This window comes from Coregonus clupeaformis, chromosome 40 (assembly GCF_020615455.1).
Source record: "Coregonus clupeaformis isolate EN_2021a chromosome 40, ASM2061545v1, whole genome shotgun sequence".
Lineage (NCBI taxonomy): Eukaryota > Metazoa > Chordata > Actinopteri > Salmoniformes > Salmonidae > Coregonus > Coregonus clupeaformis.
In genome coordinates, this window is record NC_059231.1 from 17713181 (window position 1) to 17730479 (window position 17299).

The 17299-nt window shown below is 46.1% G+C and overlaps 1 protein-coding gene across 1 annotated transcript in view; it reads left to right on the top strand.

Moving 5' to 3' along the window:
* LOC121554878 (solute carrier family 49 member 4 homolog) overlaps positions 1 to 17299 on the top strand; it is an 87477-nt gene that overhangs the window by 28200 nt on the left and 41978 nt on the right. The window contains exons 3-5 of the mRNA XM_041868598.2: positions 3073 to 3356; positions 6269 to 6398; positions 12116 to 12224. Of these exons, the coding sequence (XP_041724532.1) occupies positions 3073 to 3356; positions 6269 to 6398; positions 12116 to 12224 (523 nt within the window). The remainder of the gene's footprint in view (positions 1 to 3072; positions 3357 to 6268; positions 6399 to 12115; positions 12225 to 17299) is intronic.

Genomic DNA, 17299 nt, shown 5'->3' on the forward strand with positions numbered 1-17299 from the left:
AAAGTCATTTTTTACAACTTAACCAATTTTGACTTTGCAGCTGGCCTATCTAAGGGGAAATCACTCATGTCTGCCTCCAGGACAAGACTCATGACAATAAACGTCAACCTGTGATTTAGATACAATAAGCCCAATGGTCTGCTGATCTGATTTGCTATAGCACTCTGTGGAGATGAGAGGGAGAGGAGCTGAGAGGGAAGGAGAGGAGCTGAGAGGGAAGGAGAGGAGAGAAGAGGAGAGGACTGGAGGAGAGAAGATAAGCTGAGGAGTTCAAGGGCATCACAGGCAGCGATCAAACTGAGAAGGATGGCTGTGCTGTGATGGAGAAGGATGGTTGCAATTGGCTTGATTTAGGAACAGGAGGGGTACTAGATGTTTCTTTAAAGGAGGGAGAACGATGGGCATCTTTTTTCACCGTACGCTCTGGAGGGTAAACGTTGTTCAGTTTGGAGCTCATTTCTGATAATCAAAGGGAGTGAGTTGTGAGATTGAAACACCTTCCTGTTGTCAGAGCTGTTCTCTAGTCTAGTTCAGGGAAACATACCTAAGGAGAATCTGTGTGTCGGTCAGAATATGTGAAAAGAGGCCAGGGCAGGAGAGCAGGAGGAAAGAAATCATTACAATGGTCACTGATTTAAACAGAGGTCAGAGCAGAGCAGCAGTGATGATAACTCTCGAATCAAAGCAGGTTAAGGTCACTATCTGATGAAAGCCTCTTAATCTTATTTTTTGGCAATTTTTTTCATGTATTGAAAGCAGTAACTCCCCTCAATGTACTCTGAAGATTTCATGACTCTAGGATCAAGAAAATGTATAAAAAATAGCTTCTGAAGTTTCAAAATGGTATATTATCGGCAAAATATGGCAGTCTTTTCTATTTCTTTTTTCGAGATAAAAGGTTTTCATCAGACAGCGACGTTATGCTCTTCAGTTAGACATGTATACAAATACATAAAACACTGATGAAAAGGTCCCTCTCTCTTAGAGATCTCTTCATTTCTCATTGATTGGACACACACACACACACACACACACACACACACACACACACACACACACACACACACACACACACACACACACACACACACACACACACACACACACACACACAGCCATGACCCATTGTGCCAATGATACTGCCATGGCTTCTCTGATTGTTCCGTCCTCTGACATGTTAGATTGGAGCGGGTATCAGGCAGTGGCAGTAGTATTATCTCTGTCACACTATGACAGGTTAGAGACATGAGCATACCGTATATCTAACTGACTGACTCCCTTCCTCACTGGGCTGGCTTGGTCTCAGAGCAAAGAGATTCTCTCTGACAGGGTTCATCAATACACATTAAGTTAATCATCTGTCGCAGAATGACCGCCCTCCCTCCCACCCATCCTCCTCTCTTCCACTCCTCCCCCACTCGTCCACGCCCCAGCATCATCAAGCATGAATCGATTAATCCTGCCTTTATCTAAGAATTTGATTAGCAGTCTCATGTCGCCTCCATCTATCTGAAGACCTCTATATTATGTTGATTGCTTCAGTTGAGGCTGAGGTCACATTTCATATGAGGTCACACAGATGGTATTTAGAAGGTATATCCCCAGAGACTGATTTATCGGAATGTTCTCAATCAGAATCCTTCAGATATCCATGCACCAATCTAGTGTGTTAAATCAGATATCATATCTAATGAAAATTTATATCAGTTAGATACAGTACTCTTAGTCTTGTACCGATCACCATTGATTGAGGATTTGGAATTATCCACAGGTCAGTTTTCAGGACGGGATGTCATTGAGTCTAGCAGATGGAACATAGATCTGTGGAACAGTGGGCACCATAAATAATTCCATAATTTTGATAATTCTGTTTGGCTTTAATGGAATCAGTGATCACAGCGCGAGAGGGAGAGAAAGAGAGGGAGAGAGACGGGGGAGTGGGCCGAGATGGAGAGCGAGTGGAGGAGGGAGAGAGACAGGGGAGGATGGTGGAAAGTGGAGGGAGAGGAGAGAGGGAGGGAGAGAGCGAGGGAAGGAGAGAGAGAGACCGGAGAGAAGTGAGGGAGACCGTTGTAGTGTAGAAGACAGAGGGAGGGATGGGGGAGCGAGGGAGGGAGGGAGGGAGGGGGGAGTTAACAGTTGTTTGAGAAGATCTCAGGAGGAGATATAGGATAAAGACACTTCCATCAATATGTTTTGTCAGCGTTGACATCTCTGTCATCTGCTATGAGCTGCTCTGGTTTGAACTCTCAAGGCAGATGGCGGCAGACTAACTTGCTAGTTTTTCTCTATCTGGATCCACTTCTCTCTCTTTTTCCAACCTCAATCCTCCTCTCTCTCTCTCTCTCTCTCTCTCTCTCTCCCTCTCCCTCTCCCTCTCCCTCTCCCTCTCTCTCTCTCTCTCTCTCTACTCTCTCTATCTCTCTCTCTCTCTATCTCTATCTCTATCTCTATCTCTATCTTCTCTATCTCTATCTCTACTCTCTCTCTCTCTCTCTCTCTCTCTCTCTCTCTCTCTCTCTCTCTCTCTCTCTCTCTCTCTCTCTCTCTCTCTCTCTCTCTCTCTCTCTCTCTCTCTCTCTCTCTCTCTCTCTCTCTCTCTCTCTCTCTCTCTCTCTCTCTCTCTCTCTCTCTCTCTCTCTCTCTCTCTCTCTCTCTCTATCTCCCTCCCTGCTGTGTGTTCTCAGACAGACAGGGCAGACTGAACCTTGTCTTTACAGAGCTGAGCTCACAGACAATCTATCAACACAGCAGTGTTTTCTTCTCTATGGTTCTCTCTGGCCGCTCAGTGCTCAGACACACTGGGCTGGCTGGGCACAGGGGACTCGGAGTTACTGAACATTAAGGAGGAAATGTGGGACCACTTATTGTATGGTCATAAATCAGAATACCTGGAGAGAGATGTGATATAGTTTTCTATCATTCTGTGTGAAATTAATGAAAAATACTGTGAGCTTCTCACATGTACAAACCATGTACAATGATGTTTCTCTGGATACACTGTCTGCCTTGTCTGTATGCATGATGTGACATGAATGTTTCATGGTTCTACCTGTCCTCTCCTCTCTGCAGGTTAATACACGGGGGTCAGCTGTTGAATGGTTTGGCCGGGCCAACAATAATGAGCGCTGGACCCCTCCTCTCCACCACATGGTTCGCTCCGGACCAGAGAGCCACGGCCACCGCTGTCGCCTCATTGGTCAGCTATCTGGGGGCGGCATGCTCTTTCATTGTCGGCCCGCTGCTTGTGCCCGCCCCTAACGAAACCACCCGTGTCATGGTGGCTCGAGCTGTCGTCTGGACAGACACCCAGATCAACCACATACAAGACAGGATCCAGCTGGTTTTGTATGCAGGTGCTGATGTTATGTCTTATGTAGCTGTTATAAAGGCTATATGAATGCATACATAAGGGGGCGTGCAGTAAAGTGTTACCCAGATACACAAGACAGGATCCAACTGGTTGTGTATGCAGGCAGGTAGTGCGAAAAATAAAGAAATGCTGTCGCTACCTCACTTTCAAACCAAGGTGCACGAACACTGGTGCAATGAGCATACTGAAGATGAGAAGATATTCAGCACATTGTCCTACCAAGAGTTGCTGAACATCTTCTCATCTTATGTATGTATGTAGGTACTGACAACAGCACAGACAGCCTCTATCAGTTAGTCATCATTACCCTGCAGGAATCAATAGCAGACCATCTCTGGTCTGGATCTAGTCTAGGGAGAGAAATACAATCTGCTCAAAGTCATCTGACTGTCTTTGTCTCATCACACAAATACCAGACTCAAACGTTTCGACAATGTAATATTCAAAACAGAACGGGCTGCCATAAAAAGATGGAGGCTTGGACTGTTTTGCTTAACTGATTTAGAAAATTAAACAATTTAATGAAATAAAAAAATATTATCCGCCTACAATAATACATTGAGGCTTTGTGTTAACCTAAGGGCGTATTCATATTACATTTCAAAGGACAAAACAGACACATTTTCTGAACCGAGAGCTTTAGAGGTCATAGGGAAATTAATTTCAAGTCAGAAAGCATTTAGAGGGAATTAAAATCCTTGACGTTTTCCTTCTGCTTCTCCACAAGGAGAATAAATTATACACCTCCACACACACACTAAAGAAAAGCAGCAGTCAACCCTTGTGCCAAAGGAAAAGACTGATGTCTTTTTTGGGTTGAAAAAAACAAATGTGAGCTGTGTTGCGCCAGCCAGCCAGTAAAAATGCAGCTGCTGTCTAATCAATCTGCACATTATGACAGGAAAAAGCATGATTTATGATTCTGGTGGTATTTCTTGGGAAATAGACTGTCCGAAAATGCTCTAGCTTTTCCAAGAGAAATGGGTCCGGTTCGGTTTCCCATGCCAAGCCATGCCAGGCCAGTGAAAAGGGTTGGGGGATTTTGTAGCTTGTTTGGAAGGCAGGCTGACAGAGAGAGTATCAGAGCCCTCTACAGTCTCTGTGCCAGCTGAATAATGTAGTCCCAGGCCCATCTCTCTGATAAACTGCTGCTCTCTTCATTGACTACTCTGGACATCTGCAACACAGCAGGTCTGAACTCTGATGTCTTCAGGTTCTGTGCTCTGCTGTCCTGCTCTGTTCCATCTAAAAGTAGGGTGGAATCGGAGACAAATACATGTGGCTCTGGGTGGAATGGTTTTGTTAGTGACACATTGACTGAGTTCAAGTAATTAGCAGGCTAATAATAACCCTTATCTTTGACCTTAAGGTTACACACTTACAGTGGGGGGAAAAAGTATTTATTCAGCCACCAATTGTGCAAGTTCTCCCACTTAAAAAGATGAGAGAGGCCTGTAATTTTCATCATAGGGACACGTCAACTATGACAGACAAATTGAGAAAAAAAAAATCCAGAAAATCACATTGTAGGATTTTTAATGAATTTATTTGCAAATTATGGTGGAAAATAAGTATTTGGTCACCTACAAACAAGCAAGATTTCTGGCTCTCACAGACCTGTAACTTCTTCTTTAAGAGGCTCCTCTGTCCTCCACTCATTACCTGTATTAATGGCACCTGTTTGAACTTGTTATCAGTATAAAAGACACCTGTCCACAACCTCAAACAGTCACACTCCAAACTCCACTATGGCCAAGACCAAAGAGCTGTCAAAGGACACCAGAAACAAAATTGTAGACCTGCACCAGGCTGGGAAGACTGAATCTGCAATAGGTAAGCAGCTTGGTTTGAAGAAATCAACTGTGGGAGCAATTATTAGGAAATGGAAGACATACAAGACCACTGATAATCTCCCTCGATCTGGGGCTCCACGCAAGATCTCACCCCGTGGGGTCAAAATGATCACAAGAACGGTGAGCAAAAATCCCAGAACCACACGGGGGGACCTAGTGAATGACCTGCAGAGAGATGGGACCAAAGGCCCGTCTGAAGTTTGCTAGAGTGCATTTGGATGATCCAGAAGAGGATTGGGAGAATGTCATATGGTCAGATGAAACCAAAATAGAACTTTTTGGTAAAAACTCAACTCGTCGTGTTTGGAGGACAAAGAATGCTGAGTTGCATCCAAAGAACACCATACCTACTGTGAAGCATGGGGGTGGAAACATCATGCTTTGGGGCTGTTTTTCTGCAAAGGGACCAGGACGACTGATCCCTGTAAAGGAAAGAATGAATGGGGCCATGTATCGTGAGATTTTGAGTGAAAACCTCCTTCCATCAGCAAGGGCATTGAAGATGAAACGTGGCTGGGTCTTTCAGCATGACAATGATCCCAAACACACCGCCCGGGAAACGAAGGAGTGGCTTCGTAAGAAGCATTTCAAGGTCCTGGAGTGGCCTAGCCAGTCTCCAGATCTCAACCCCATAGAACATCTTTGGAGGGAGTTGAAAGTCTGTGTTGCCCAGCGACAGCCCCAAAACATCACTGCTCTAGAGGAGATCTGCATGGAGGAATGGGCCAAAATACCAGCAACAGTGTGTGAAAACCTTGTGAAGACTTACAGAAAACGTTTGACCTGTATCATTGCCAACAAAGGGTATATAACAAAGTATTGAGAAACTTTTGTTATTGACCAAATACTTATTTTCCACCATAATTTGCAAATACATTCATTAAAAATTCTACAATGTGATTTTCTGGATTTTTTTTTCTCATGGGAGAAGTGGGAGAACTTGCACAATTGGTGGCTGACTAAATACTTTTCCCCCCCACTGTATGTTAATAACCCACTGATCTGTGTTTCTCTTGATCTCTGTGTCCCTCCTGGTATATAGAGTTTGGTATGGTGGCGGTGCTGTTTGCTGCGGTGCTGTTCTACTTCCCCTCCCGGCCCCCCGTGCCCCCCAGTGTAGCCGCTGCCAGCCAGAGACTTCGCTACAGGAGTAGCATCTACAGACTACTGGGGTATGTATTGTCTGGTCGTTTGCCATCATCACACACCAACAATAAAAGCAGGAATTTATATAACTTTACTAACAGGTAATGAATTGCACAGCAATGTAAAAAGCATATTGATGTAGTTTTACAAACCCCCTCTGAATAGACCAGCATGTTGAGAGCACATGTCATGAACCTGAATCAACGGAGTGATCTCCAATTAAGTTGTTATGATGCCTTGAAATGATTTGGCCTTTATCACAGCAGTCATGAAAGGGCATGGGGTTGGTGTATCCTCTCTGTTGCCTCTCAACAGGCCTTTTCCTGTTTTAACTTTCTGTGTGAGTAGTAGTGATAGAGAATCTTAATGAAGGCATCTTGTTTCTCTGCCCCTCACCATCTGTTTGGGCCGCTAGTTAATGTGCATAAAAGACATATCCTCTCTCCCCCTAGATTAATTACACAGCCATAAGGTGCCCCTGGCATTCCCCTGGCATTCCCCTGGCATTCCCCTGGCCATGCTTAATAAATAGATCATCATCATCTCATCCATCTCGTCCTCTGGAGTCCATGGTCCTATAACAGACTGTACTCATACAGCCAGGGTCCTCTGGAGTCCATGGTCCTATAACATACTGTACTCATACAGCCAGAGTCCTCTGGAGTCCATGGTCCTATAACATACTGTACTCATACAGCCAGGGTCCTCTGGAGTCCATGGTCCTATAACATACTGTACTCATACAGCCAGGGTCCTCTGGAGTCCATGGTCCTGTAGCATACTCATACAGCATTCTAAATGCACTGTCCTCCTAACATTGTATCGACACGCGCACACATACATTGAGAGCTGGGGGCAATGGTGCTGTTTCGGCGCTGTGTTTGGATGGGAGCTAGAGCACTCATTGCCATCCGCGGATTCTGTGCCCGCGGTGCGTATCCTGTCTGGTTGTGGTGGAATGGAATGGGCCGAGGACAGCCAGTGACCGGGCGGGTTGGCTGGTTGGCTCTCTGTAACCTACAGTCAGCCCCTCCAGCCAGGCAGATCTCTCGCTCCCTCTTTCTCTCTCTCGCTCTCTCTTTCTCTCACTCGCTCTCTCTTTCTCTCTCTAGTTCTCTCTCTTTCTCTCTCTCGCTCTCTCTCTTTCTCTCTCTAGTTCTTATTGACTCTCACTGATGATAAACAATAACAAACTAAGCTGCTAAGCACAGAGCTTCAAGAGAGGGATAATACCAGTCAAGCTGTCATAAACCCAGTATACACACACACACACACACACTTTGTCTGGACGGCCCCATTGGGACTGTAATGCTATCTGGAGTCCCACTGATAAGCAGCCTTCTAGCGGCCAGTCTGAACTGTATCACACTGTAGTAGCATCAGTGGCTATCTGGTTCTACAGAAGGATTGTGGATGGAAGGAAGGGAAAAAGTGGGTCTTGAGTATCTAAGTTCCACTCGTCAAAGAAAGATAGACCTGGGTTAGCAGCAAAATTCTGTTTTCTAAAGTTTGCTAGGTTTTCTAAGCCAGTATCCTAAGCCACCACTTTTGCCCCTTCCTTCCATTTCTGTTGTTGTGCCGGTCAGAGAGAGTTTTGACCGTAATTAATGATGAAGTTAGCCCAGCCGTTCCCTTCTGTTGCAGAGCCTAATCACAACACAGGTCTGGCCAAAAGTAATGCACTATATAGGGAATAGGGTGCCATTTGGGATGAACCCAGCTTTCCACACATTTAGAAAGGTTATCAGTACTGCTTGACCACTGCTCTGGGAATAGTAATGATGTTAGCTAGCAGCATCGATGAAAGTCCCATTATAACAATAACAGTCATTTTGCCTGGGAAGGTTTTCTCCTACTCATTCTGATGCATTGAACTCCAGCCAAGACCTGCCAAAGACAAATGGCACTTAGCTGATGATGCCGCTGGCTTCATGACTCCCCGAAATATTTCACCCTCCACAGGGCAGCGCTGTGCTTACTTAGCATGTGTCCCAAATAGCACCCTATTACGTGCATTGTGCACTATTTTTGACCAGAGCCCTATGGGCTATATAGGGCAGCACATAGGGAATAGGGTGCCATTTGAGACAGCCTTTCTATACAGTGATCTAACTAAGCTGTGGGATGGAAAAAGGTGCTGGATATTGATTCCTGCCATTACAACCGAGAGAGAGAGAGCGCTCCGTCAACACACTTTTACAAGTCTGTCTCTCTCTCTCGACTCTCGGCTCCTCCAAGGCCAAGTAGCCGAGTACCACAGGACAGGGTACTAGGTGGGTGCTCCGAGATACTCTCTCTTACAGAGGATCTCCGTGGGGCTTCTGCTGGGGGAGAATACAACCAAGACCAAATAGTACAGGACAGAGTACCACAGGCCCTGGATTATCCACACTTCTCTTGAAGTGTGCACTTGCACACTCCCCATCATGGAAAACTCCTTCCAGCCAATGCTTACACCAATCCAATTATTTTAAATCCATGATCGGTCCGTTGTCAGCTTAGCCTCATTGATTTATAATGAATGAACAGGGGGACTTGATCCTCAGCACTCCTACTCTTGATACGTACAGCCCCTAGTCTGCTTCCCTGTCCATCTGTCTCTAAGGAGTCTTAGAGTTAGTTTATGCCGGTTCCATCTCAGCACGGACTAATAGCTAATCAAGTGAGAGTAGTAAGAGTGTCAGCCCTTCATGGTTTATGAGCATTTATATAACTGTCTCTGTAATCATCAGGCCAGAGCAGCCAGGAGCCTGACTGTGTGTGTGTCTGAACACAGAGCGGAGAATCTCCCTAACAGAGGAGACCCTCCACCCCACTCCCCAGTCTCACCTAGCTGCTACACTGACTGGCACCACTCCAATCACTCTCTGACCAATTACAATCAGCCATAAGACCCTATTCTCATCACCTCCGCCCCAAAACCTTGTCCCTGCTACATCTCCACGCCGCTAATTTCATTTTGGAACCATCACTTCATCCGCCTAACCGCACCATTAAATCACCAGGCGTCTGGGCTGACCGTGACAGCAGCCGTCATGGAAGGGGTAATCTCTCTCTCTGTCTCTCTCTGTCTCTCTCTGTCTCTCTCTGTTTCTCTCTGTCTCTCTCTCTGTCTCTCTCTCTCTCTCTGTTTCTCTCTGTCTCTCTCTCTGTCTCTCTCTGTCTCTCTCTGTCTCTCTCTGTCTCTCTCTCTCTCTCTCTCTCTCTGTCTCTCTCTGTCTCTCTCTGTTTCTCTCTCTCTCTCTGTCTCTCTCTCTCTCTGTCTCTCTCTCTCTCTCTCTCTCTGTCTCTCTCTCTCTGTCTCTCTCTCTCGTCTCTCTCTCTCTCTGTCTCTCTCTCTCTCTCTCTGTCTCTCTCTCTCTCTCTGTCTCTCTCTCTCTCTCTGTCTCTCTCTCTCTCTCTCTGTCTGTCTCTCTCTCTCTCTCTCTCTCTCTCTCTCTCTCTCTCTCTCTCTCTCTCTCTCTCTCTCTCTCTCTCTCTCTCTGTCTGTCTCTCTCTCTCTCTCTGTCTCTCTCTGTCTCTGAGGAGGAGGATTGTTTATGTTTCCCTAACGTCCGTTCACTACAGACAGCAGGCGCTTACTCATGCGTTTCTTTGTTTCCATTGATATGCCGCAGGCGTCCTGTGTGTATCGTGGAGGGACATCTGGCGAATTCTTAAGGCGTTCCTCATCCTCGGGGGGATCAAAAGCAACCCTGAAGAAAATATAGTTCACAGCTACATAGACAGTTTTGTTTCAAACTATGTGGAGGAGGGAACAGTGGAGGATATATAGCATGTACAACATCAACGTATTCCTCTGGCACTTTAGACAGCAATGTTGTCGTTTTATTCTCCCTGAAGAGAACCTCCACAGAGATACAGATTCATGGGGCTTTGTATACTTGGTATTCTCCGAAGGCAGCACCTGAAGTGTACACTTGTACTCTCCCCAGGAGTTTCACATTGTTCCTGGCTGCTTACCCTGGCCTGCTTTGATGGACAAACAACCAGCATTGTGATCACGATCATCATCAGCATCGTGTAATACTCATGCTTGATAATAACCACCCTCTCTGTGGTTTGTCAGTGTTTACAAAGACTGACAGACCTGGCCAAAGTCACATTGATATGACCAACCCCTTACAACAGTTTATATTAAAGACCCCCAGTCTCTTAAGTCTCTCCTCTCAGACTGTTAGCTGGCCAGAGAGCTCACAAGATTAGGTTATGTTTCCCTAATGTGGGTATCTCACTTAGTTGTCTTGTTTCAACGATGCCCTGGTCCTGACCTATACACTCTCATCATTTCTTACTGCAGAGCATCCAGCCATAATGTTCTCACAACCATCAACACTATGTTTACAGCAGGTGGTAAATGTGTTGTTTGTAGACTCACAGAGAGGAAGCAGGGCGTGGGAATTCATTCAGATGGGATTGGCTTAATCCACTCGGTTAGCAGAAAGCCATAATCTTCCTTCCAGGGATCTTTGATTCACAGAACAATCAGAGGAAATCATTGTCTTAGATCAACATCTCAGATGTGGGAAATTACTCTGTCATGTGAAATTACTTTGTTTGCCATGATACTATTTCCAAACCCATTTATACAAGTAAATCAATTATTAAGTAGGTGTCTCTGTGTGTGTGGTTGATGTCACCTCATGAAAGTATCCCGGTTCTCCATTTGTCGATTCCATTTCTTAGATGCTCTCCCCCGTATTCAAACCTCATCTTGGAGCTAGTACTGCCAGCCTGTCCGGGAGCTCTTCTCATCTCTTCCTGGTTCATGGCCAGGTGTTTATCTCTCTGTCACCACATTGTGATGTGGGATAGATCCTGCCTGACAGTCAGAGATGCAGTGTGGTGCTAGCTGACAGGATAGGAAAGCAAGAGGTTGTCTGGTGGCAGGTCTCCAGACACTATCAACCATGGGGGGACGGATGCAGCTTTGCTCTGCTCTGTATTGTCTCAGACACAGACATATGTAGTCCTGTCACGCACACGGGTTATAGATAGTTTTTTCCCCGCAGAGATTACCCTACATTAATCGTTAAAGTTGTGTAAAAGTTTTGAGTTAAACGTTTAGTTTGTCATGATGACAAATAATGGCCTTAAATTTGACATTACTAGGTTGTGATAATGTAGGACTTTACTAGGTTGTGATACTGTAGGACTTTGCTAGGTTGTGATAGTGTAGGACTTACTAGGTTGTGATAATGTAGGACTTGACTAGGTTGTGATAATGTAGGACTTGACTAGGTTGTGATAAGGTTGTGATAATGTTGGACTTGACTAGGTTGTGATACTGTAGGACTTTGCTAGGTTGTGATAATGTAGGACTTGACTAGGTTGTGATAATGTAGGACTTGACTAGGTTGTGATACTGTAGGACTTTGCTAGGCAGTGATACTGTAGGACTTTCCTAGATTGTGATACTGTAGGACTTTGCTAGGCAGTGATACTGTAGGACTTTGCTAGGCAGTAATAATGTAGGACTGCTAGGCAGTGATAATGTAGGATTTTGCTAGGCGGTGATAATGTAGGACTTTGCTAGGCGGTGATACTGTAGGACTTTGCTAGGCAGTGATAATGTAGGACTTTGCTAGGTAGTGATAATGTAGGACTTTGCTAGGCAGTGATAATGTAGGACTTTGCTTGGCAGTGATAATGTTGGACTTTGCTAGGCAGTGATAATGTAGGACTTGCTGCTAAAAAGCCTTTGTTTCTCTCTCTCTCTCTCTCTCTCTCTCTCGCCCTCCAGTAATTTCCGTTTTCTGATGATAGCGTTGGCCTACGCGGTGCCTACAGGGGTGGTGGCAGGCTGGTCAGGAGTTCTGGACATGATCCTCACCCCTGCCAGAGTCAGCCAGGTAAGGAACACACACCTGACCCAACACCCACAACATGTTTGCTGGGTTTAGAACATACCAAAGATACAGATTGTCTTCAAAGTTGAAGTGTATTCTATCGTAGCATTACTCACTGTATTCACTCTGAATGGTAGGACATTAATAGCAGTTCTGGAAGACCATTTAGACATGTTCAAACTGATCACTTCTTAAGGGCATTTATTACAATAGAGTATTTACAGCGTTTACTGCCAATTTCACACAAATGATCTGCGCTGGTACGCACACACAATGAAAAAGGCGTGTTTCAATAGCTGTCTGAACTCTGTGTGGGTGATCACCTTCTGAAGCACTGAAACAGGCCCGCCAGCCTGCCTGAAAACATCCCCTTATTATAACTGGGCCTGTGATGTGGCTAATTGTCTGAGGCAAACACACAGAGTGTAATTTCCCTGGCTGAAATTAATGTTTACTTTCGAAATGGCACCCTATTCCCTACATAGTGCACTACTTTTGACCAGAGCCCTATGGGAGTAGGGTGCCATTTGGGATGTAGAAATGTAATTTCCCAGGCTGAAATAGATGTTGACTCATAATTAACCCCAATGGACAGAGCCACAGCAACGCAATGTAAAGTCTTCTTTACAAACTTGACTTTACATTCCCATCCTGGACTCATTAAAAGAAGCAGGCCCTTGTGAATAACACTTTGAAATTGGTTGGTCCGTCCTCCTCTTTTCTCTGTCCATCTCCTTCTCCTCTCCTCTCTCCAAGTGGTATAACTTTTTAAGGGTCTAATCAAACATACGGGGAATCGACAGAACTTTATTTGCATGCAAGAAAATGTGGAGCATGTCAGTATAGCCAGGCACTTAACACTTGAGATTCTTATCTTAATGAGACCGGCATCATCTCAGACCCTTCAACCATCCTGGATTAGCATCAGAGAGGAGATGTTGGGATGCAGACCAGAGCACCCTCTACTTCCAACAAGATAGTAGTGGCTCAGAAGAGACAAAAGAGGCTTCTTTTCAAGGTTATCATCAGGCAGGTACTTGAGAAGAAATCACAGAGCTGTGGGATCACACACATGCGCACACACACACACACACACACACACACACACACACACACACACACACACACACACAGCCTTGTTGTATTCACCTCGCTATCTCTCCTCTCTGTCAGAACCCACAGGGAGTATCATCAATTCTTTATACTCTTTATGTCTAATGGTTTCATTTGTGGTCAAAAGGAAATCATAAGGAACTTTTCTCACTTATCTCTGTATCTAAAGACGGTGTCACAAAGATGTTGCCATTGCTGAACTCTAAACAGTTTCCCCAGGCTCAAAACACTGAGCCGTTAAAATGCATCACAATGGGAGCATTCACTCCTCAGAAGCTAAAGGAGTATTAGTTTGACTTGAACAGCCATCACCAGCCGGCTACCTGCCCGGTACTCTGCCCTGCACCTTGAGACTAATGCGCTATGTATGTAGAGTAATTATAAAACAGGTTGTTTGGATCCTGGATGCTAATTGGTTGATATGCGGGAGATACCATGACGTATTCATCTCATAAATCCACTGTCCCACAGCCCAGGCAGAAAATTCATAAATTCATAAAAAAGTGTCTACACAATATTTTTCCATGCTACTATTTGGTTTGCAGCAGTTGGGGGTTATAAACCTACCTGTCTGCCTCTATGACCTGTGCAACAATGTATCATTTTACAAATGCGATCTCTCCTGTTCCAGCTAGCCCAAGAATGAACGAGAAACAAATAATTCACCATGGAAACCGTAAACACTCAGAATTCCATTCATTAATTAACCAGCCTATGTAGGCCTATTGGATATTTAATAAATCATTAATTATTGAACTTGTTGTCTCTCATAAACATTGAACTCAGCTAGATAGCTACATTTGATTTGATTTGATTTGACATGCCACTGATTTGTTATTAGGATGAGCTATGTGGAGAATACAGTATATACATATACAGTGAGTTAACAGCAGTATAGAAACACAATATGAGGTGACCAGTTCAATTAAGCAATAATGCCCGAGAACCCGGAAATTATCGTGTGACAATTCCCTCCAAGGGCTGTATCCCGGCTCGAGGCGGGATACAAACGATAATTCCTGGGTATGTATACACTATTCCCCACATAGTTCATCCTAATATACCTACTACTGTACATACCATTTTCATTCCAAATTATATATTGTCTATACACAGCACGTATTTATATTCTGGATTCTGACACAGGCTCACTCTAATATATCTACCCCTGGATTGTTAATTCGACTCGTCCTGTCATTTCTTGATTTCTTGTTTAGGTTTTGTATTATTTGTGTATTTGTTTTGTATTTGCGAGACATTCTACTGCACTGTTAGAGCTAGTAACATAAGCATTTAGCTTCCAATAAGCATTTACGCGACCAATAAACTTGGATTTGATTTGACTTTAAGGATGTGTTATGTTTGCTCTTGATTTCAGAGTTTCAAACTGCAAACCTCATACACTACTGTAACTTTTTATACAGCTTGGGAGCTGAAAACCTCATACACTACTGTAACTTTCGATACACTACAGCCTGCAAGGTGCACGTCAGTCTTGGCACCAACGAACCATGACCTTATTCTGATAAGACGCTATCAGGAGCAAGATTCATTGAGAGGAATACAATGAGGGTAGATATGATAGCTCTGTAGCTGTCTGACACACTAAACCTATTCTGGTCAGGGATCCAGAGGAAAACAGTGCAAGCAAAGTGAGTGATGCAGTACACACACCCTCTATCCCTCCTATTTTATTGTATTTAATTGTACCTTTATTTAACTAGGCAAGTCAGTTAAGAACAAATTCTTATTTACAATGACGGCCTACACCGGCCAAACCCGGACGACACTGGGTCAATTGTGCACCGCCCTATGGGACTCCCAATCACGGCCGGTTGTGATACAGCCTGGAATCGAACCAGGGGGTCTGTAGTGACGCCTCAAGCACTGAAATGCAGTGCCTTAGACCACTGCGCCACTCGGGTGTCTGTTCCTATGGATGGTGCATTTGCCAGTCTCCTCTACGCTACACGCTGTGTGGTCCCACTGTCATCCCAGACAGAGCTCTCTTTCTCTCTTTCTGCAGCGAGACGATCAATATAGAGGCGCTGCTTTATCCCCTTGTCCCCCTTCACTGCCTCCCAATCACCTCCCAGCTGCTCTCCACTTCTCCACTCAAATGCCACTTGCCAATCTTAGTGCTGCTGTGCTGTTCTCTGCTGTTCCCATTAACAGGCTCTGTTCTGCAGATGTCAAATGCTGTTTTCAATCTGCTGCCGTGTGTGTGTGTGTGTGTGTGTGTGTGTGTGTGTGTGTGTGTGTGTGTGTGTGTGTGTGTGTGTGTGTGTGTGTGTGTGTGTGTGTGTGTGTGTGTGTGTGTGTGTGTGTGTGTGTGTGTGTGTGTGTGTGTGTGTGTGTGTGTGTGTGTGTGTGTGTGTGTGTGTAGACAAAGCAGTCAGATACTTTTTTTATTTCTTTCCCTGCGAAGAGACTACTTCCCCTCTTTTTGCATCATCCTGTCTTTCCCAGAACACCCACTCCCCCTGACCTACTTCCCCTGACCTACTGACACACTGTCCCTGACCACCTGACCTACTCCCACTGACACACTATCCCTGACCCCCTGACCTACTCCCACTGACACACTATCCCTGACCCCCTGACCTACTCCCACTGACACACTATCCCTGACCCCCTGACCTACTCCCCCTGACCTACTCCCACTGACACACTATCCCTGACCACCTGACCTACTCCCACTGACACACTATCCCTGACCCCCTGACCTACTCTCACTGACACACTATACCTGACCCCTGACCCACTCCCCCTGACCCACTGACCCACTCCCCCTGACCCCCTGACCTACTCCCACTGACCCACTATCCCTGACCCCCTGACCTACTCCCACTGACACACTATCCCTGACCCCCTGACCTACTCCCACTGACACACTATTCCTGACCCCCTGACCTACTCCCCCTGACCCCCTGACCTACTCCCACTGACACACTATTCCTGACCCCCTGACCTACTCCCCCTGACCCCCTGACCTACTCCCACTGACACACTATCCCTGACCCCCTGACCTACTCCCACTGACACACTATCCCTGACCCCCTGACCTACTCCCCCTGACCTACTCCCACTGACACACTATCCCTGACCACCTGACCTACTCCCACTGACACACTATCCCTGACCCCCTGACCTACTCTCACTGACACACTATACCTGACCCCTGACCCACTCCCCCTGACCCACTGACCCACTCCCCCTGACCCCCTGACCTACTCCCACTGACACACTATCCCTGACCCCCTGACCTACTCCCACTGACACACTATCCCTGCCCCCTTTGACCTACTCCCACTGACACACTGACCCACTCCCCCTGACCCCCTGACCTACTCCCACTGACCCACTCCCCCTGACCCTCTGACCTACTCCCACTGACCCACTCCCCCTGACCCTCTGACCTACTCCCACTGACCCACTCCCCCTGACCCCCTGACCTACTCCCACTGACCCACTCCCCCTGACCCCCTGACCTACTCCCACTGACCCACTCCCCCTGACCCCCTGACCTACTCCCACTGACACACTGACCCACTCCCCCTGACCCTCTGACCTACTCCCACTGACACACTGACCCACTACCCCTGACCCTCTGACCTACTCCCACTGACCCACTCCCCCTGACCCCCTGACCTACTCCCACTGACCCACTCCCCCTGACCCCCTGACCTACTCCCACTGACCCACTCCCCCTGACCCTCTGACCTACTCCCACTGACACACTGACCCACTACCCCTGACCCACTCCCCCAGCCTCTGAGATTGTTTACTGTCGATTTGGTTGCTGTCGGTACGTACAGTAGCTAGGTGGTTCACCCACCAGTAGCAATAACAGTGTCAACTGCCTCGCACCTTGACTGATGAGTAGGGGCTGTTTGTGGTGGCTCTTAGTTGACCCTCCGTTCCTTCCTGCTGACAGAATGCATCCCGTGACATCTCGTAGCGTC